Here is a 21,445-nt window from a genome sequence, read left to right on the forward strand (position 1 = left end):
GGTAAATGTGAATACAATATAAGCACTATTATTCAGAAATTAGTACTGAGTACAGCTGAGTTTTACATCACGGTCATTGCATCGGCAGGCCTATTCACAGCTGCATGGTTTGCTTGCTTGTTACCCAGCGTCCTCTGATTCATAGCTTCACACGCTGCTGGTTTTTAGCTGCTGAGGCTGGTTAAGGCTGGAGATGATGGAGAGACTGGGTGTGAGATTTGTGCATACACACTCTGGCATGGCTCAAGTCCTCAGCAACCTAAAATGTCTCTTCCACCCAGCCATTATAACTACCTCTGTGTGTCTCAATTAGGCAGTCTTACCAGCCACTAATCTGATAATCACTGCCCTGTCTCTCTCTCTGTCTCTGTCTCTGTCTCTCTCTCTCTCTCCCTGCCACCCTCCTTCCCTCCATCCTTCTCTGCCTCTTTTATCCCCCTTATCTATCTGCTTCTCTTCTTTGCCCACATATTATTTTTCCTTTCCATCCAAATCACTGCCAAGTTTTTACATCAGTGTCTATTCTTCACAGTTCAGTCATCAAAATTGGGTCCGAAACGTCACGCATCTTCTCTCTTCTTCTCTCCTTCAAAGTTCTCTCTTCCGTCTTTTCAAAAGCTTCTTCACAAAGACGATAAGCTGTTAGTGGCCCTGTAAATCTGTCCTCCTCCTCCTCTTCTCTGCCCATCTGTATCTCAGGCTCTTTTCTACACACATTTGCATGAACACACAGACAGGAACCGAAACTGAACACAAGACTTTAAAGACAAAGTAAGAAGAAAGAAGTCTTAAATGGAGAACTGGTGGACACATACATTATATGGGGAAAAAAGTAATGGGACACTTGACTTTTTTCCAGATATATGTGGTTCTGCCCCAAACTTTCAGCACAAAGATGGAGGCATAGGATGCGGTAGCATGACAATGCCCATGTGCACAAAGTGGGCTTCATGAAGATATGCTTTATGAGTTTAGAGTGGAATATTTTGAGTGGCCTGCCATAGAGCTATAAACCTATACTCTGATACCAATATACTGTGCATTGTTTTAGGCTGATTTATGACATTTTTGAATGATGTATTTCTGTGATTATTTATTGTATTAAAAGCTTTGTATTGATGAAAAGTAGGAAGTTTTGCTTTGAACAAACTCTTTTTGGTGTTCAGCTGTAGTGGGATATATTTAATAATTATATAATTTTGGCGTACACTTCATATTGGCATTAATGGCAGAACTCTGGATTCATGACAGATCTAGTAACCAATCATAAAGTTGGTTGTTGAATGATTTTTATTGTTACTTGGTGCCAGACATCAATCAAAGAAACTTGTGTATAATGCTCTTGTGAGTATTACAGTACTCAGGCTCAGCTCTAAAACATATATCATATATCACTAAGTAAGATGGTGGCAGGAGGTGGAAATGTAGTTTTGCTTTTGAGCCTCTGTACTGTATCCCCATTTCTTCACTTGTCACATTTAAACAAGCAGGTGTTGTGTAATAAATGCTTCTTTAATTGAGGAAGGAGTTTGCATGTGAAGTCCTCCAAGCAGTGTGTGTGAGTGTATATTAAACCCTGTCTGTGGTCTTCCTGCAGTGTGAGCCGTGGGCGCTGACGCTCGAGGTGCACGGTGGTCCCTCTCCACAGCCTCATTCGAGGACTGGTAAATATCCCTCAATTTCAGGCCGTGCCTCCTCAACCTCACATAGCCTCAGCACATCATCAAGTTCAGGAAAAAAAAAAACAGCATGGACGAGCCATTACCGAACTTTGCTTTCTGGGCAAGCATGCAGAATGTCGTCTGAAACCTTGCTCCATAGTGCTGTTGTATTTGATCTTTTTTACACCATTCCTTGTTACATTGCCAGCCCTGATTTTATTTATTTATTTATTTTTGGGCCAGTGACATGTCTCTTTCATTTCATGCCTTTACGTCTCTGCTTGCTGCCCTCTTTTGCACGCAGAGAGACTGCACTGTGCACGCGCTCTGTCACGCTCGTGCTCATTCCTCGAGTCAGAGAGCATGCGCTCACTTCTTTTAGGCTGCACTGTTCGAAAGTGTTATTTCATGTTCTGAATGAAACTCGTGTGCATTTCTGAGGATCTGCTGTGATACTGACATTCTCACCGTAACCAAACGATTCTGCATTCTGCTGATGCAAAAGTTATGTAAAGTGCCACAGGCACAATGAAGGTTCAAATATATACTTAATTCATACAACGACATCATATGAAATTGTATTCACTTCAGGTTTCATTTTTAGAGGCCTAAAAAACATCAATTTTAAAATCCGTAGCAATCGTTTTCGGAGTGCTTGTGAGGATGAAGATGGAGCAGGATGAATAATATAGTCCAACCCATAGATAGATTTTATGTTGTGAATGGGTGTGGTGTTAACATGAAGGCTCTGATGTTTCACATAGCTCAGCAGCAGAAACTTGACAGGCAGAGGCTCAATAACTGAATGGATGTCTGTATGAGTTCAGTATCTGTTATCAGATGATACTCAGCTGCGAATTTAATTGAAAATAGAGGGGAAAAAAATTGAAATGATATATTAATAAATTTCATTCTGTTGCAACACCGACAATTAAATTGATCAAAAACACAATTTTGTAAGATGATCAGTGTTGTATTCTCAGCCGCAGCTCTGCCCGTAGGACACGGGGCATTTAATATTTTTTAATAAACGTTTCTGGCCATGAGCTCAGGTAGTTGCACAATTCTAAGCTCTCTGCACCTTTATGTGTAGATTTTTCTCACATGACGAGATCTTGAGTCCCTTGCTGAATCACTTTCGAGTAAAATGTTGTGTGTGTTGATAGACAAGGGTCTGATTTCTTCTTTAAAAGGTCCTTTGTTTATTGACAAAACGCACTAAATGCTCCATCTAACTTAGAATACTTTTTAGTGTCCGATGCATTCCCTTGACCAAACTCAAGGGGGTGTAACCCAAGGTCATCTACGTGCATGAAGGCACCTTTGTCCTCCTTGTAGATGTGTTTAAAGGTTAAACATTTGTTTGCACTGTCTTTGTGCCAGAGTGATAGATGATCGATGAGGCAATATGGTTTGCGGTCCTGGTGCAGGCAGATAATGATACTCTAGATGCAGTGCTGTTGTTGAGATGTAGTGTAGATGTTGTGGCTCTGTGCTGCCCCTGAGGCGTCTGCACCATGGCATGCTGACAGCCAGTGAGAACCTGTTTGAGTGGCTGTAGGCAAAAATGTAGAGATGGAGCATGGAGATCCCAGACAATGTGGCCTCATTAAAATGCTCAGAGACAAAAAGACTACCCGTATATCAGTGGGTGCATGGTTGGTCTACAATATCTTCAGACTTTGTTTTGTATTTGTTAATAGGTGCGGCTGCAGTGTTGTGTGTATTAGACTTGTCAGTGTTCCTTCTAAAGTCCATCTCATCTTTGTGGCAGCTTCCTAATCCAGCAATGAGAATGATTTCAGTACATCACAGGAAAGAAGACTTGATATACCAGACTTCAGCAAAGAAAACTTTACTCTCTCATCAATATTGTAACGTTAGATCAGCTGACTGGTGTCGAAGCGGTGCAAAAGGAGAAGTTGAAATGAGCTTCAGTGGGAAAACAATGCCTTCCTCACATGGGGGTTGTAAAGAGGAAACATGCCAGCAGTCTTAATGAAACCATAAAGAATATGAGAGGATTAGCCTGGTTTTCCACAATGACTGCGCCGTGTCACTGTTAGAGATGGTAGAGATGTGGAAACCCTGCTCTCTGCTGGAGACGGAGCTGCACATGGTTGCCGAGTTTCTCTGCTCTTTGGTTGGAGCACACAGACACACCCTTCATTCTCTCTCAGCTTGAAACGAAAGGAGTGGAGAGAAGGACAATGCTATCTCAACAGCGTTAGATGAGTTAAACAGTAGCCTGTGTGTGTGTGTGTGTGTGTGTGTGTGTGTGTGTGTGTGTGTGTGTGTGTGTGTGTGTGTACTTAGATAGCCATGTATGCTTAAACAGTTGTTTCTCTTCTGCTCTGTGGACAGTTTGAACCAGACGTAGACAGGAAGCATTAACGTGACTGCATTTTCCCACAGAATGAAGCGGCTGACATCAGTATAACATAATAAGTTTCAGATGAGAAACATAATCAGTTAACTCGTGCACAAAGTCACACTTGTACATTGGCATGTGTGTAAATGTTCTGTGTTCAGAGTACCAAACCTTCATGATAAATACAGTTAAAATGTGTTTAAAAGTTGGCATTTGGATTTAATTAATTGTGCTTATTGGCTTCAGTATTGAATTTATATAAGAAACAGGAACTAAAGCATGACAAAAAAGGGTTCAGGGTTTCTTAAAATGGCATGATTCTAGCTCACTAATATAAAGTGATCTTACTTGAAACATTCAGTCTGATTTTATTCAACGCAAAAGATTCAAGGAGCTTTTTATTCATGCAGTATTTAGTCAGTCTCAGCTGAACCCTGCTAGGTTTTCCTTCCTCCTGCAGTTTATTTGGCCAGGTGAGAATGCATCCTGGTGCAGCCAAATAACCGGATTGAGACCACCTATCTCACGCAAGGAAATCTTACTCATTTTTAGTGAGAAAGCGATTCAACACTAAACCAATCCGAAAACACAGGATGTGAGCCAAGCATGCAGTGATTATGGGTGGTAAGCTTCATATTTTGTACTCACGATTTGTTAAATCGTTCTTCAAGCAGCAAACTGAGACAAATGTGCCTTATTGCCGTTGCCATATTTCCATCGAGTCTTAAAAAAGATCCGGTTTAAACCGCTCTGTTTCGTTGGAGCGTTTCTGAGTAGCAGGATGAGTTTAAACTTAACGACACGTACCATTTATGGACAAAAGTATTTGGACACACGAGTTTTCCAGCCATATGTGGTTATTCCCCAAACTGTTACTACAAAGTTGGAGATACATTATTGTGTAGGATGCCTTTGAATGTGGTACGATCATTTTTTTTTGCTCACTTGAATTAGGAGAACGAAACCGGTTCCAACAAGACAATGTCCCTGTGCACAAAGTAAATGTGCTCCAGGAACACATTGTTTACATGGGATTGTGACTGAATGCAATTCTCTACAAGCACACCCCAGCATCTAGTGGAACATCTTTTCGGAAGAATATTATTACAGCGAATGAGGACCAAATGTGTTTGAAAAGCACAATTTAATGGTCGGCATCCACAAACGTCAGTTTTTTATTATTATTATTAGCAGTAATTATTTGCACTTTGTTATAGATAATAAAACAATTCTCCTTAATTTAACTAATTCTAATTAGCATCAATGTGCACTGATGTAACCAATGTGGGCTGGTGTTTTACTGCATTGCACAGATCTCTAGGACAAACAAGTCCATCCAGATCCTCTTCCTCAAAGCCTCATTGTGTTGGAGCACTATAAGTCATATAGGTTTATTCCTGGAGGAAAAATAGTGTGAATGTAAATCAGTTGTATTTATTGTCAGCTTTTTAAAGCAGCTCTTGAAGACCTTGTGTGGACAAATCACGGAGAGTGAGAAAGAGGTGTAGGAAGAGCATGATGTTTTTTTTTTCCCCCTATCACTTTGTCCTAGTCTGGCCTCAGATCAACCCTTCTGGCTTCTGCCTCTGCAAACATGCCTCTGCATTGATACGCTGATCTTTGCCTTGTGTGAGTGAGAGAGAGGCCGAGCGAGAACAAGGGAGTGTGTGAGAGAGGGAATATAGGAATGGAGGAGTGTAGATGGAGACAACAGTAAGGCGAGTGTGTGACGGTGAAGTGACTCCCCTTTACACTTATCAGCGTTAAAAACGAGTTCTTGGTCGGTGGAGTTTGAGTGAGTCTGATAGGATCACTGAGTGAGAGTAGTATTATATTATAATACTAATAATATTGTGGTAAATTCATTGATGTCAGCAACACCAGTTAGTTAGGTAGTGTTAGTAAACGTTATTTTACCAGGATAAAAATCTCTTTTACAAGAGAGACTTGGACAAGAAGGCAGCAAAAATAACAATTAACACAACAATGATTCCCCCCCCCCCAAAAAAAAAAAAAACCATATTGAACAGTCAAGTCTTCTAGTATAGTGCAATAAATTCAACCAGTGAATTCAAAAGCTCGACTTTCGACTTTTTTCCACCCACACTGTTATTCACAGTAGCATTAGCTAATTTGATGTTAAAGCTTTTTCCCTCAGGGTTCCTTTTTTCTACTCCATTAAAAAAAAAAAAAAATTCCCCAACACAGTTTCACCCCCTAATTACTTCCATTCATTAAACTGTAGCATTGCTCTTGCTGGCATGCTCAGGCTTTATATTATTACTTTTTTTATTTTTCATTTGGCATCTGTGCAAGATTAAGATTAAGCAGCATTTTTCTCCTCTCCTCCAAATGGAGGAAAAAAAATTCCACATCTTCGATGTCTTTGAACCGAGTTCATGTGTAACCTCTTTAATCCGAGAAGTGTCCAAGACATGTTATCCATTTAAAAGTCACTTTTTCAGTTCACTGCTACTTAAAATGAATTTTCCTTCTGTTGTTGATATTATAATGGACGCATTGTTTTGGCTAAACTACTTTGAGTGCGAAGCAAGTTAACTCAAAGTTTGGACTAATTTCCTCAGCACTTTGCGTGTGTGTGTGAGACGGAGAGAGGGAGACTGTTGGCATGTTGAGGCAGGATGCAGGCGTGTGCGGGCCTCAGTAGCTCACCGTGACTCAGTTGAGGCGAAAGAACAGCAACAGCAGACATGGATGACTCCAGAGTTCTCATAGGACCTTAAACATGCACACACTTTTATACACACATGCACATACTAACAATCACACAGATTCCCATATTGTGGTAAAACGTAAACTGTGTCTTTTGCAGATTTTTGGGGAATTGTTGTGGCCAACTTTTTTTTCTCTCATAGTGTATGAGAGCGAGAAGCAGGGAGGGCGAGAGGGAGGGAGGGAGGGAGGGTGAGGGCTGCTTCCTTCCTCCATCTCCTCACACTCTTCTGCTTTGTGTTACTGATACACAACACTGTTATATGGGGTTGTATCCATCCTCCCCTCCACCACCTCTCGGTCTTTTACCCTGGGTCTTTTTGAGAAGAGCGGTGTCAGGACAGACACACAGGAGGCTGTAATAAATAGCCAACATATGGTCACCGGATCTGTGGCCCCGCAGGCCTCTCACCCCTACTCCCAACCTACACATCTCTTTCTCTCTTTCCCTCGCTCTCTATCTTCCCATCTCCTCCGTCTCACTGTCAGCTTTTCGCCGTCATGTTGAGCCTTTAGTCACCACAAGACAGTGTGGTCCCAATCCACTATTCAAATTTAGAGATAACTTTTGCTAAAAACCTCTTTGGTGGTGTCCAGAGAAAGTGGAGGCAGAGCTACTAACAGTAGGGTACTGTTCAGGGTTGGTTGGTTTCACATACGCATCATACTGCGAGTGACTACATACAGAGACATTGAAGAGGAAAAAAAAAAACAGAAGCTCAGAATAGTCTGGTTTCTTGGTGCCATGTTTGTTGCAAGAATAACCACACTGGGCTGTTTTGTTCCTCACTGGATAGAACATGTCCTGAAATATAAAATAAATACATGTTTTAAATACATCTTTTGCAGCTTGTAATGGTGGTAACACCCTTACAGACTTTTTATAATTGTATTTTTTTTTTTTTTAAGTGTACAAAGAATTTACACACCATTTGTGAGGAAAATATTTTTTCAGGTGTTGAAGAGGGTTGATCTTGTATAAGGGACACTATTAATTAAAGTCCACCATTCATTGGTTCGTGTCAGAAATCTCCTGTATTAAACGCTCTCTCTTAAACTGGTGCAAAATGAGCTGCAATTATTTTGCAGTGGGAAAACTAAAACCTTATCCCTCATTTCTTTAAACGCACTACTTTCAGCAGGTAATACATACACACACACACACACACACACACACACACACACACACACACACCTATATACACACACATAATAGCAGCACCATCCTGACTCCTGTTAGCTTTGAAGTGCATGTGTCATTTTTGGCAGTTTGGCTTTGAGCCATTGTCTATCAGCCAGGTTTAGAAGAAGCTCACGGCAGCTCCAATCCTGGGAACTTCAGACAAGATAGCTACTAAAACACCCTATCTATATTTCTCCCTGAGCTCTTCTGTTGTCGAGACGAAAAGGAAAAATTCCAGCATGCAATGAGAATTGTACTAATTCTGATTCCATGAGAGGTGAAGCTGAGACTTTGGACCTTGGCCAGTGTTTATGGTTAAATTTAGATTGGGAATGAAGGCTAGCTAGTCTAATAAATAAGCAGGTGTTTTTTTTTTTTTTTTTGCATGTGGCACAGTCACATGTATCAGTACTGGAGAACAGAGAACATCCTGCGTACGGGCTTGCATCATGGTCAGGGTTTAGTAATACATGACCCATGGACACAATTTTTAACAACTTAAAATGAGTTGCGAGGACACAAATGTAGATTAAAGTTACAAAGTAATAGTAAAGTACAATTTTATTTTTTAATCCAAATTTTGTTTTTACATAAATTGTGTACCTTAATTTATAACTAGAATATTTTTGTCAAAAATAATACTTACTCTCAGTCATGTTATAATATTCTACCATAAAAGAAAATACTTAAAAAAAAAAAAAAATCTAAAAACCCTGTTTTTTTGATGAACGATGCAGATGGTAATGAAGATAATTAAACGGCACATTTAGAAAAACTTCATATTAACATGATGCTTCTCAGGAATGACTCTTTTTCGATTCTTTGTATTGACCCATTCGCAGTCTGCGTGGTTTATGTATGTAGGATGATTGAGCACCGTGTGAATCTTATCTCCTAAATGAGTCGTCAAAAGCAGGACACTCTGATCATCAGAGCCCCTTCAGTGAGGGTGTCTCGCACCTCATCCTCCCCCTCCTCAGACTTCCTTCACTTCTGCCTCCGGAGTTGTCTACAGAGTATTTGAAACGGTTTCACACGAGAAACGGGCAGATACTACCGAAGAGGAGTTTGTGCCCAACTCCCCACCCTGTTGGGAAATGATAATGGATGACTGCTGAAATTTGTTGGTTGGAAAACAATGCACTTTGGGGGTTTTTATTCTTTCGCCTGACGCTGCAGCCGCACCGGGATCTTCGTACACTCCTGTGGAGGGAGCTTACTCCGGGTTTGGGGGAATTGTTCGAGACAAGTTTTTCTGACCCTAATCCAAGTGAGCACTTCATAGATTCCTTCATGCATCAGTTGTTATGTCGGTGATGCTTTGGCAGTGCCACGAGTGTAGTTCTGCCAGTACAGCTTGTGAGAGAGAGAGAGAGTACAAGGAGGAGGGAGGGAGGGTGATGTAGTGAGTAAGGGGCATTCTTTTTACAGAGTGTTGCAGAGCATGCAAGGACTTTTCCAGCCTCATGTGCCTCTGTTTCTACTGAACACAAATGAATACACACACAAACACATTCGCACGCCTCCATATTGCTCTGTGCATGACCTTTGTTGTGTCACCTGTAGATGGTTTCTTCTTACAAGGATGTTTAACAAGCAGTGGAGATATATATGTGTGTGTGTGTGTGTGTGTGTGTGTGTGTGTGTGTGTGTGTTGTGCTTCAGTGAGAGTGATGGGTGGGAACAGATGTAGTAACAGTAGCACCCCCACTTGCAAACTTTCTCCTGGCTAAGTTGCAAGAATCTAATAACAAGTCTCTCTCTCTCTCTCTCTCTCTCTCTCTCTCTCTCTCTCTCTCTCTCTCTCTCTCTCATATTTTGGGAAATCCTTTACTATTTCTCTCCACCACGTACATCAGGTCTGTCTCCTCTCGTTTCTTCACTTCCCTAATCAGACACATTGCCTTTCAATTCATGTTTTCAGCTTTTTCTTTCGATCTGGTGCATCACTTTCTTTCTGCCCCTTCCCCCTCTACAATCATCTGTTGCCGTTCGTATTGCAGGCCATAAAACTGACAGTGGGGTGAGCGAGCTGATCCCCTCCACCGACCTGTCGAAACACTGAGCTGCTCCTCTCTGACGATACTCGGACAGAAATACCCTCCAGTTCTAGTATCGCTATCTAGGGTGGATGCTGTTTTCATCCATGTTGAGAAGATCTGCATTTTATTGCACCCTCTAGCTCACTCTAGAAAGAACAACGTAGTGTAGATTGGAGAGGGCACCTCACCTTGTTCAGGGGAATTTTTGTTGAGTTTTCCTAGTGGTAAAAGAAAAATGCCATTGCATTAGATGGCAATCAGAAATGTACAGCTCTATAATGACCTGCTGACTACTGTAAAGACATTCATTTATTTCAGAGGTAATTATTCGAGACCAATAGACATTTCAACTCTATATTTGTGGTAGACATTAAATAAAAGTAGCAATTATACACATTATTTTACCGTTCTTTTCTCCCTCCTAGCTGGCAGTTTGCCATCCTTTACATTGTAAAACACATCAATCCATCATATGATGTTCTAATCATGTTACCCATTCCTAATCCCAGTTCAGCAGCACATGAGCACATCCGTGTGAGTCGAACAGGCCTCACCACGACTCCGATCTATCAGCTAGAAGTCATGTGACTTGACCAACATTTGTCCTGTTGCTGTCGAGCACCATCTTTCAAGTGTGATGGATGTGCTCATCGGTGTGATGGCATTCTCATCATCTGCATTGACCAACACACACACACACACACACACACGTACTCCATCTCTTTGTCCGTCTGTTTCCACTCTCTGGTGAGGAGGAAGTAGCCTGGACCGGAGAGGAGCTTCCTGTGGGGCCGTAAACGGGAAACAGCAATTAGCTGAGGGAGAAGTCTGTTACTTCACCCCTCTTCTCTCTCTCACTCTTCTCACTATGACTTTTCTTTCTCTTTTGTCTTGTCATCTGCACGCATTACTCCGCTTTATTTCCTCTGTTTTTTTCCAGCACTAGGATCCGTTCTCAATAGATCAAATGGTCTCAAAGCTAGTCTGCGATTTGGCTTATATACGACTGCTATGTGATACGTGTTAACCAGGGACTGTGTGTGGCCTCTTAAGAAAGTACTAAGCACTTAATAAAAAAAACCCATCTTCTGTAATGGGAAGAGGGTGTGTGGGGTTAAATTATTTTTAAATCCAACCCCCTTGATGGACTAGGGATTGATTGATTTTGATCTCTTGTGATATTACCTTTGTGCTAGTGTTTGAATCTGCCACGCTTGTCATGTCATGAGACAGCCAGATGCACATGCTGTCTCATTCTCATGCTCTGTAGTCAGGTGCTGGAGTCATAAAGCACACACAGCGCCAGATCCATGTCAGTGTGTGTGTGTGTGTGTGTGTGTGTGAGATGTGTCTCACCTCTGAGGCAATAGGACATTCTGTCCTTTGAGGCATGCAACTCTTTCAGAATTCTGATGCTGCTTTTTCAGCTCAAACATTAAACATTACCTTTACATTTAGGGCAGATGCCCATATCCAGTGTCTTACATTTATCTCATTTATACAACTTAGCAGCTATGGGGTTAAGGGCTATACTCAGGGGCCTAGGAGTAGCAGCGTGGTGTGGCTGTGATTTGAACTTATGACATTTGGATCCAAAGTCCAATGCCATTATCACTAAGCTATCACCTCCCCAGAGAAGTGCAAGCATCTGCTTAGCTTGCTTTGCTTACTCTTCCAAATATTACGAAGGGGTTTTGCTTTAGTTCAACCTTTAAATGACTTCTATAGATGCCCATGCATCTCTTCTCTGTCTTTTCTAAACATCTCTTATCTCTGTGTTTTGCAGTGATGGATAGTTCAGCAGAGGAGAAGAAGATGGGGGAAGAGGTCAGCTCTGCTATCGCCACTATGGAGGACGAGCAGATGGAGGAGACAGATAAACACGCAGGTAAAACATGCCGGTCACACTGAACGCTCATAGAAATTGGCATATTAAAAGATTTCCGTAACTAAAATAAAGAAAAATGTAGTAGACAGAAGCCACTTATAAGCAAAAATCCGAGGCAAAAAAAAGAGCCACATGATATAAGATAGTGACATGATGTATACATGTTTATTGTGTGTTTGTACAGTTACTGTATGTTAAACAGCGTATCAACAATTTATTTTGGATTTTCACTCAGAGAGTCCGAGAAAGACTGCAGCGAGTGTAGCAGACGCACAGATTCGAGTGGAGGCAGGGAAAGAGGGAGCGGTTGGAGCAGACCTGTCGTCCATCACTTCGATGATGAGCACTGTGATGAAAGCAGCTCAGTTGAACGGAGGGGTGGAGGTTCCTAACAAAACTCCAACCAAGGCTTCCAGTAAGAGCCCCAGCGCCACTCGGTACGCCAGGAAGAGTCAGGTGCGTTTCACACACACACACACACACACACACACACACGTGGGTACACATTGAACAGCTTCCAAACACAGTTTGGAGTGATTTTGAAAGCTATAACAAACGATTAAAAAACTTACAGAACTCTAAGTAAGATAATACTCACTTGTTCCGACACGCAAAACCCCTTTATAAACTCACTTTTACCAGCCTATCAGCATGTTTCTGCTGATTACACTTGCACCACTTACATCAGCCATACAGTGGGCTTCTGTAAGCACTGAGATAAGTAATCCAAGTCAAACACTAAAATCTGATGTTTGGGATGTAACCATGGTGCCAAGGAACCATTTCAGGCCAGCATGTATTTTATATGTAAACATATGGGAAGTCACCTGCGGCGCAGAACAAGACCAGATTTGAACGAGTGATGCAACTGATATTTATTTCACAGAACTGGCATAGTTTTCAGACCTTTTTATTTTTCACTCAACAAATCCGGTTTCGGCTTAAACAGAATGTGGAAGAACCATAACATACACTATATTGCCAAATGTTTGCAGAAACCTTACATGCGCTTATTGAGCATCCCATTCAGTCCCAATTTGCTTTTATTATTCCCTCCACTCTTCTGGGAAGATGTTCCACTAGATTTTGGAATGTGCTTGTGGAGATTTGTGTTCATCAGCCACAAAAGTGTTCCTAAAGTCAGGTACTGATGAAGGTGAGGTGAGGAGGTCTCTCTTTCCAATTCATCCCAAAATTGTATAGTAGGGTTGAGATCAGAGCTCTATAGCAGGAGATCTTCTACATATGGCTGGGAAAGTCAGGTGTCCCAAAACGTTTGTCCATACAGTGTAGTTAAAATGGGGATGAGGAAATTTTTATAGGTAAATAAATATGAAACTTTTGATATATTATAATCAAGGCATTTATATGATGTTGAATGTAGTATCTATAACTAATTTCGTAAATTAGTTGTTACTCATTTATAATAATCAAAATTCAAATCTATTAGCGTTATTCAGTACATAAAAGCAGGAAAGCTTACTGTCTCAGCAGTAAAGTCGGATATAATTCAAAATGGTAATATAATTGGTAACTGCTTTTTGTCTTTTCTTTTTCCAGATCATCTTAAAAAGCGCAATAGACAATGCATATTAAAATTAGAAATGTGTGGGTGTCCATGTGTTCTTCACCCAGACTGTAAAGCCATTAACCAGTGTTATGTGATAGGTAGGGCATAGTGACGGTGTTCTACATTGGTGTCCGGTGTTTTAAACGTGCAAGTGCGCTCAACAGATATATTTAATGTCCATCATACTAGTAATTTGGCAGCAGTAATGCACCTTAAATGCAGCATTCAAGCACAGCTAAACCGTAGACCATATTTTACTGCGTCAGCTGGAACGCTGCAACATTGCTTTCGTATAGTTCACTGGACCAGTAGCAGGTGTGTGTGAGTATGTGTGAGTGAACACACATGTGGGATGACGCAGGTGAAAGTGTGTGTTCATGCAGACAGTGTCCTCCTGTGCTGAAGCTCAGGGACACATGGTCCTCAATCCCCCTTTTGTACAAGCAGCTCGTCATCACATGGTGCCGATTAAAGCATGCACTTCAGGCCTGTAAGTGCCCTCATGTGGGGATAACAGGTGTTAATTCTGACCCCTCAGTACCCACTCATCCCCCTCTGCCCCTAAAAACTATCCTCTTAAGTTTTCTCAGTGAATGGATGAACACAGGTTTTAACAATATATATTTATTGTAATCATTCAAATTAGCATTTTGTTTATGAAATGTATATTTTGACCGAGAGAAGTAGCTGTGTAGTTAAACTGAAATTTTGACCTTTTTAATTAAAGAATATTACCAGTAGGCAGTGCCAGGGTTTTCATAATAGCCTTATAAGTCATTCATAATTGCTTACTAGACTTCACATATCTCACATTATCTCAGAACTATATTACTACCCTCTACACAAGCATTTTTTTTTTTATTTGGACATAAAACTACAAAAAGGCAGCTAATTGTATAATGTAGAATCCAAAAGTAGATTTGAATGATGGCTTTTTTATTACATAAATATAATTTTGAAATTATTCAAATGAATTAATTTAAATAAAATATATTTCTTGATTGGACAATTATCCAATTAAACAATTAGTGCTTTAATGTGAATTTGGGTGCCGTAATAGTCTGTCTTCTTTTTTCTTTTTTTGGTCAATAAAACACACACACAGCAGGTGAAACATCAGAAAATTAAAACCGGTCAATAAATAAATAAAAAACATGAAAGAGTTAATAGTATATGTTTGGAGAATGTAAAAGTATAATGATTAGCTTGAGGCTGTGGCTCTTTTAAATGTTGTTTAATAGTCACTGATCAGTTATTTAACTCTTAAAACAGAACAGCGGTGCCTCTCATCAGTCCTCTGTCAGACCCATTCCTTTAATAATAGGTAAATATAGAAATATAGTAGAGTAGTAAATTTAGATTTTTGTTTGAGGCCAGTTAATACATGATAAACTGACTGTTTTCAGATCCCAAAGCAGTCTAAATAAGTGTCTCATTTAAGGACAATGATGTTTTATATGTACTTTCTAATCCAAACCAATCCAGCAACTTCAAGGGAAATGTTTGAGTGATTATTATGAAGGACAGTCAAAAAAAAAAAAGGACTGTTTATGAGAAATTTTGCACAAAATCAGGCAACTGAATACCACTGTGTTTTTGGAGACACTGATCGTGTGCATCATTTTTCCCGGTTTGACCACAGTTGGCCTTTAGCCCTGTGGGTCTGCCTGTAATCTGGGCGAAACTCTGAACAGCATAAGAGTCATAAACACTGAAGTGTTTGTGCTCTTGATTGATTGTGTGCGCTTGCATTATGTGATTTGGTTCTCGAGCTGTGTGCGTGTGTGATGGCATGCAACCTGGATCTGGCCTTGTGGGAGTGCAGTAAGAGTCGAGCAGAGCTACAAACCGAGCTCAGAGTTAATGATCTGCTCTACTGTCAACATTAGTGGGAGGGAGCACATGGTGTTGGGTTACAATGATCTGCCACTCAAGGTGAAAGAGGAATACGCACACAGCTTACTTTCAGGATGCTTGCTGGTCACACATTTATACAAATGCTCCTTTAAATTTGAATGGCCGATAAGACAAAAGGACAATTCCTTAGAAATGATTATAGTTGAAACAAAACTACAAGTAGCTAAGTGAGTTTCACAGTAGAAAAAGAATGTTTAAAAAAAAGGCCCTAGCTTGTTTCAGTCTGACATGAATAAGATATCTGGGTTCATGTAGTAGGCTGAGACCAACAACCCACGTAAATGGATTAGAGGCCAAATGATCATACACTCTTATTTATCTAGCTGAATATTTATTTAGTCCAGAATCTTATACATACAGTGAGGATCAATAAAAAGTCAAGGGCAGAAGACAAGGCCACCAGATGGGCTTTTACCCACACTCCCTTCTGTTTTTAGCACAGCCAGACCAAAACGGACATGGAGGGCTGGGGTGGGCTGGGCTGGGGGGATCGTAGGGGCACTTCTGTCAATCATGGAATTGTACTTTATACAGCTATGATTATATTTGTTTATTGTTCTGAATGTTTAGTGCCAGACTGAGGCATCTAACCTGAGTCTTAATGTAATATTATATTGCTGGCATGAATCCAAAGCGCTTCACTTACCTGCATTGTGTCTGTCTTATAATATGATGTGCTGTGTGAATATTTCTAACCACATAACACATTTAGAAGAGATGTTTATATTTGTGTGTGTGTGTGTGTGTGTGTGTGTGTGTGTGTGTGTTTTAGGATGCCAAGGATGACTCAGGACCTCTCATCTGTCCACTGTGTGACAAAAATTGTCAAACTCAGCACCAGCTTACAATGCATATTCGCCAGGTAATACACACACACACACATGCATGTTTAAACCGCAACTGAGATTCTACCACATTAATGATTATAGTATATATAGTTTATAATATTACATTATAATTGTTCTCTCTTCAGCATAACACTGATACTGGAACTGCAGATCACTCATGCAGTATCTGTGGAAAGTGCCTGAGTTCAGCCAGCTCTTTGGACCGCCACATGTTGGTACACAGTGGTGAAAGGCCATACAAATGCTCTGTGTGCAACCAGACCTTCACCACCAATGGCAACATGCACAGGTTAGAAACACGAAAACCTCTTTCAGGCCTTTGTTTGCCAAGATGGCTACCATAACACTCTTTTTCTCAGGCCACTAGAAGCTGCTGTGTATCTGAGGCCTTCAAAGGATGATACGTCTGGTGTAATGCTTTCTTTTAGAGACCTTGAGCTAGGATTGAAGCTGCTATACTGTCTTTTTTTGGCTTTTAAACTTATGCAAGTGTACTTTTACACAGGTTCAGTCTTGTTGAATGGCGCTCCGGGATAATTCATTCCAGCAGATTTAAATACAATAAACACATTTGAATGAGGTTCTTGAATCGATCTGATAATGTTTGTCTGCAGTGAGAAGATGATTTAAGAGGAACTGAAAGAAATGTGGTGTTTTATAGGTTTTGAGAGTTTAACATATTCAAAATAGGTTCTGTTGGAGTTGGAGAGCTGTGTTTCTAAAAGATCTAAATACTGTGCACAATAATACTGCTTTTTAAAAAAAAAATCTTATATTGATATCATTAGTTAATTTAGTCATAAATTATTAACCACATCTTGTGTTCAGTTGAAAGTCCACTTTCTCACACACTCTTTTAAAAGATTTTACTAGTCTGCAAAAAAACTGTCCAAATAGAAACAAACTACTTTTTAGGTAAGTACGCAACATTTAACCATTGGATGGTTGGAACATTCGATACGTGTAAACCACAGCATTTTATACTTATAAAAGTCCGACAAGGAAGTGACAAAGCTCATGGCAATGCAGTGAAACAGTTTCACAAAGAAAACAACAAAAACCAATCAGGTTTATTTTAATGGGAAACAAGCAGTTAAGATGGGGCCAAGAGCACACGTCTGAACAGTGCTGATGAGTATTTGTACAGGTGACTCATCTGTGGTGGTTAAGCAGGAGTGTGTGTGTGTGTGTGTGTGTGTGTGTGTGTGTGTGTGTTACAATGAGCGTGTATGACAGAGATGTGATTGAGTGAACTGGACTATTTAGACAGACACCTGTGGCTTTCTGCCTCATGTTTAGGCTCCAGCGACGAGGTATAATCCCAAGATTAGCAATGACTGTGTATCCTGGAGGATTCAGCATTGTGTGTGTGTGTGTGTGTGTGTGTGTGTGTGTGTTTGAGGGAGACATCTCCCACTCTGATGCAAGATTCTTAGAGGCTCACATTTTCTAGCTCCTGTCTGAAGGCACTTAGTAGACATGACAAGTCAGGGCTGGTATATACTTCTCTGTTAAAACGGTTTTGCATTGGAACACAGATGGGGGTGTGTGTGTGTGTGTGTAAGGGAGTGAATTTTGTCTACAGTGCTGCATCAGCGCTACATCGACAATGAGCAGACTAACGGTGATTGGTTGAGGTAGGAAGGTGTGACCCTTTGAAGCATGTTATATCAAGAGTGTCAGAGTAATGTTGGTCGAACACGAACATGAATGGAATGAGAGGTGCGACTTTGGGGGGGAGAAAACCCTTTTAAATATACGACATCCAGTTGGCTTTCTTGACACTTTCTGTGGAGAGAATCTGAACATTTCCAAACCATTCCATTTTGATTACTTTTTTGATTACTTAACAATACAGTATCAGTGATTTAAAAGCAGAATGTCAACAGCTGCTGCTGCTTCTCCATTCATTCAGCCAATAGTTTCTCTATTTGTCTGCCCTCTAGTGGATACGTTCATGTTTATGTGCAGACACCGCTATCTTCACAAAATGTTCACAAGTGTTCCCAAATACACAGAAGTATAAATCAAGCCTCAATGTGTTAAGATAACGATCCGAAACTCTTTTCTCGTAATGCTGGTTCGGCAGAGCAGCACTACTGAACGGTTCAGCTTCTTCACTCTTCTAACGCAGCTAATTGGCTATTGAAAGGCTTTCATTAGCTAATGAGGTTAGTCAGGAATGTTTGAGTAGGGGATTGTTTAAACAGTACACAGTGTGTGTATGCGCTTCTGTTAGAGATAGAAATAAAAAATATCTGGTTGATTACTTTTTTGCAAAAATTGAAATGGAAGTGCAACGAAAGTTGATTTTCAAGGCTGACAGTTTTTGAAGTATGAAGAGAAACGGAATGAATAAGTGAACATCTCGACTGTTTACCTAGCAATGAAAAACATGCAGAGGCATTAGATGATTTTTATTTTATTTTTTTCGATATTGAATATATATTTATGTTGCTTAATACATCATTTTAAAATGATTATAATTGGATTAGTATTTGATGTACTAATAATATAACATCTCCGATTAAAAGTTTTTTTTACCAAAATGTATTTGTAATATTGGCATCATGAAATGACTTTAGAGTTACTTACTGTGATGTGTAACTGAATAAACATTGGTTTGTTTGTTTGTTTATTAATTTATTTATTCAATTACATCAATCATTTTTCATCATTGACTTGCTGGGCAATTCCTAGCAAAATTTCAACAACAGGAAAAAATAAAAATATACGCATTTTTGCTGAAAGTTTAATTTAAGGAACATCAGACATTCTCCTTTAAAAAAAAAAACACACACAAACAGAATAAACTCTTGATTCTCCTTTTTTTTTTTTTTTTTCTTCAGTAGTTTGTCCTGAACCTCGCCCTGATGCTGCACCACCACCCTGCCTGCATTGGGTTACAGACAAGACAAGTGTGTGACTGAGATAGTAGATGGGCGTTGGTGTGTATGTGTGTGCGTGTGTTTTTGTGCACGTTGAGGTACTTGTGGATGTGCACAGAGACAGTTTATTATGAAAGAAGGATTGTGCAGGAAACTGGTGTCTTTGAAGCGCTTCCCTCTCCGTTTTCACATGTGGTATCTTCTACCACCAGGTTGTGGTGGTGGAGGGGCAAGCACCAACATCCTCCCTGAGGCTCAGAGGCTGATGGTGTTGAGGCATGGAGGAGGGGGATTAAAAGACTGAACTCCAACAGTTTTACCTGAATGAACACTGAAGAACAGAAATACGAACCTATTTTTCAGTGTGAGGCTGTTAATCAAACATGAGCTGCTGAGAGTTCTGCTTGTTGATGAGTGATAAGTTGAGAAACTGGTCTGTTTGCCTTCCTTCACTGCCTCTCAGTTTGCTTTCTCAGTGCTTGTATAGCTGTAAGAATGTAATCTTCCTCCTTTTTCTTACTCATTGTTTAGTCAAGTTCAGCAGCATTGTGTTATTTACAAGACACCCAAGTTAACGTTGCTAGCAGTTTATGTACGTGTTTTCATGCTGTTGCAAACTGTGATGCATGAGGTACTGTAGCTGTCTATGTTGTTGGCAAGGCGGCCACCATTTTGTGCCAAAGCATCACATGGAAATGGGGGCAGGGAGGAGGGAGTCACCGTTGTCAAGGAGAGTGAGAGAGATCACAACTGACAGAGGAGGGTGGCCACACATGAGCCGATTGGCTGCTTTTATTTGCTTAAACTCCTCCAGCGTTCGTTACACTGCTAAACGGCCACGGAGTTAAGAGTAGTGCCCTTGGTGTGACTTTGTATAGGAAACATGACAACACAGCGCCCCCTGTCTTCATACTGTGGTGCTGTGTTGGAATGTCAGGAATGGACTTGTTGAGGCTTCAACAAGTTTTATGATCCTTCACACATCAGCTAGCTGACTGCTTATAATTTCTTAAAGAAACACCTAGGATTCAAGGGTAGGAAGCATACAACAAATAAAACCGGGGCGGCAGTTCTCTTATCAGCGTGTCTTCAGCCTTGTCAATGTTTTTCTGCTACTAAAGTATTTTTAGAAAGATTGAACAGCTTAAACTTATCATACACTTGTAGGACATATGTCATGATCTCCATCCATCCAGTTGTGGTTCGCTGACTCGGCAGTGCAAGTCTGCTGTGATTTGTCAAGCTCTCAGTTTGAGTTGAGAGCAGAGAAATTCTATTCAAATCCCCACTTGGGCAGCCAATTCTCTGCCTGCTATTAATAAACTTCTGAGTGAAAGATGAAACTCCTGAAACTCAGATGACCAGAGATGGAGATTTTTTTTTCACACATGCACAAGTGCAAATTCTCTTCACATGCAAAAAATAGCCAGAGAGAATTGGTAGTAAAATGTGAAAGAGATGCACAAAGTCAATACATGTTTTGATGCGTGTATCTGAAACTTGTTCGCACAGGCCTGTTACATAACACGTTTGTAAACTTTGATCTTTTGCCCAAGTCGGTTTGCTGTAAATCTTTCTTAACTTTTCTTGGCATGGAGCGTGAGACCCATAGGTATACCAGAAGAAAGTAGATGAGAGAAAAAAAAAATGAGATGATTGTAATTTTAGGACTAAAACATGAATATCCTTCATGTATACCAATCAAAAAAAAATTTTTGGTTTCCTGAACTCTAAAATGAAGAGGACTTACCCCTGGGTCTTTTCATGGAACATTGCCTATTCCTGTGCATGTTATCCATTTAAGGGCATGCACATGCATGGGGATAATTGCAGGGGGAGTTTAGGCCATTAGTGCTTTTCCTCTTGGTGATATTTTCATCAGGAAGCATGGATGATTTCTCGGTCCAGTTTTACTTCAAAATGATCCATTAATCAGGCACCAAATGAGTAACCCACCCAGTTGGCTTAGTTATCTGATGTTTTTCAATTCAAGTCAAGAACATGCTGGTCATTTAAGCATCAAGTTCAAAGGTGAACCATAATGAAATGTATTTATTCAAGCAAATTAGTGACTGTATGTTTTAGATTCTTATAGATAGTTTATAAGATGCTGTTCATTTGTTTGAAACACACTGGAAGTTCAATTTTTTTTCCCCACTTTTTTTAGGCACATGAAGATCCATGATAAAGATCCTTCCCTTTCCAGTCCCACCAGCCCTCCAGCTTCCGGTAAACGGAAACGCCCCTCTGCTGTTATTTCAAAGAAGAAACCCAGCCAGAATGAACATGGAGAACAATCTAATGAACCATCCAATAAAAGGGTTAGATTTGTGGCTGTTATATG

At 40.3% G+C, this 21,445-nt stretch overlaps 1 protein-coding gene across 2 annotated transcripts in view; it reads left to right on the plus strand.

The window, feature by feature from the left end:
- rreb1a (ras responsive element binding protein 1a) overlaps positions 1-21,445 on the plus strand; it is a 48,032-nt gene that overhangs the window by 17,341 nt on the left and 9,246 nt on the right. The window contains exons 2-7 of one of the 2 annotated variants that reach the window (XM_046847141.1): positions 1,598-1,664; positions 11,777-11,878; positions 12,114-12,334; positions 16,138-16,227; positions 16,339-16,502; positions 21,269-21,422. In XM_046847141.1, the coding sequence (XP_046703097.1) occupies positions 11,779-11,878; positions 12,114-12,334; positions 16,138-16,227; positions 16,339-16,502; positions 21,269-21,422 (729 nt within the window). In that variant the 5' untranslated portion in view covers positions 1,598-1,664; positions 11,777-11,778. The remainder of the gene's footprint in view (positions 1-1,597; positions 1,665-11,776; positions 11,879-12,113; positions 12,335-16,137; positions 16,228-16,338; positions 16,503-21,268; positions 21,423-21,445) is intronic. The other variant, XM_046847140.1, reaches the window with a different exon arrangement.

The sequence above is a fragment of the Silurus meridionalis genome, chromosome 4 (genome assembly GCF_014805685.1).
Source record: "Silurus meridionalis isolate SWU-2019-XX chromosome 4, ASM1480568v1, whole genome shotgun sequence".
Classification (NCBI taxonomy): Eukaryota; Metazoa; Chordata; class Actinopteri; order Siluriformes; family Siluridae; genus Silurus; species Silurus meridionalis.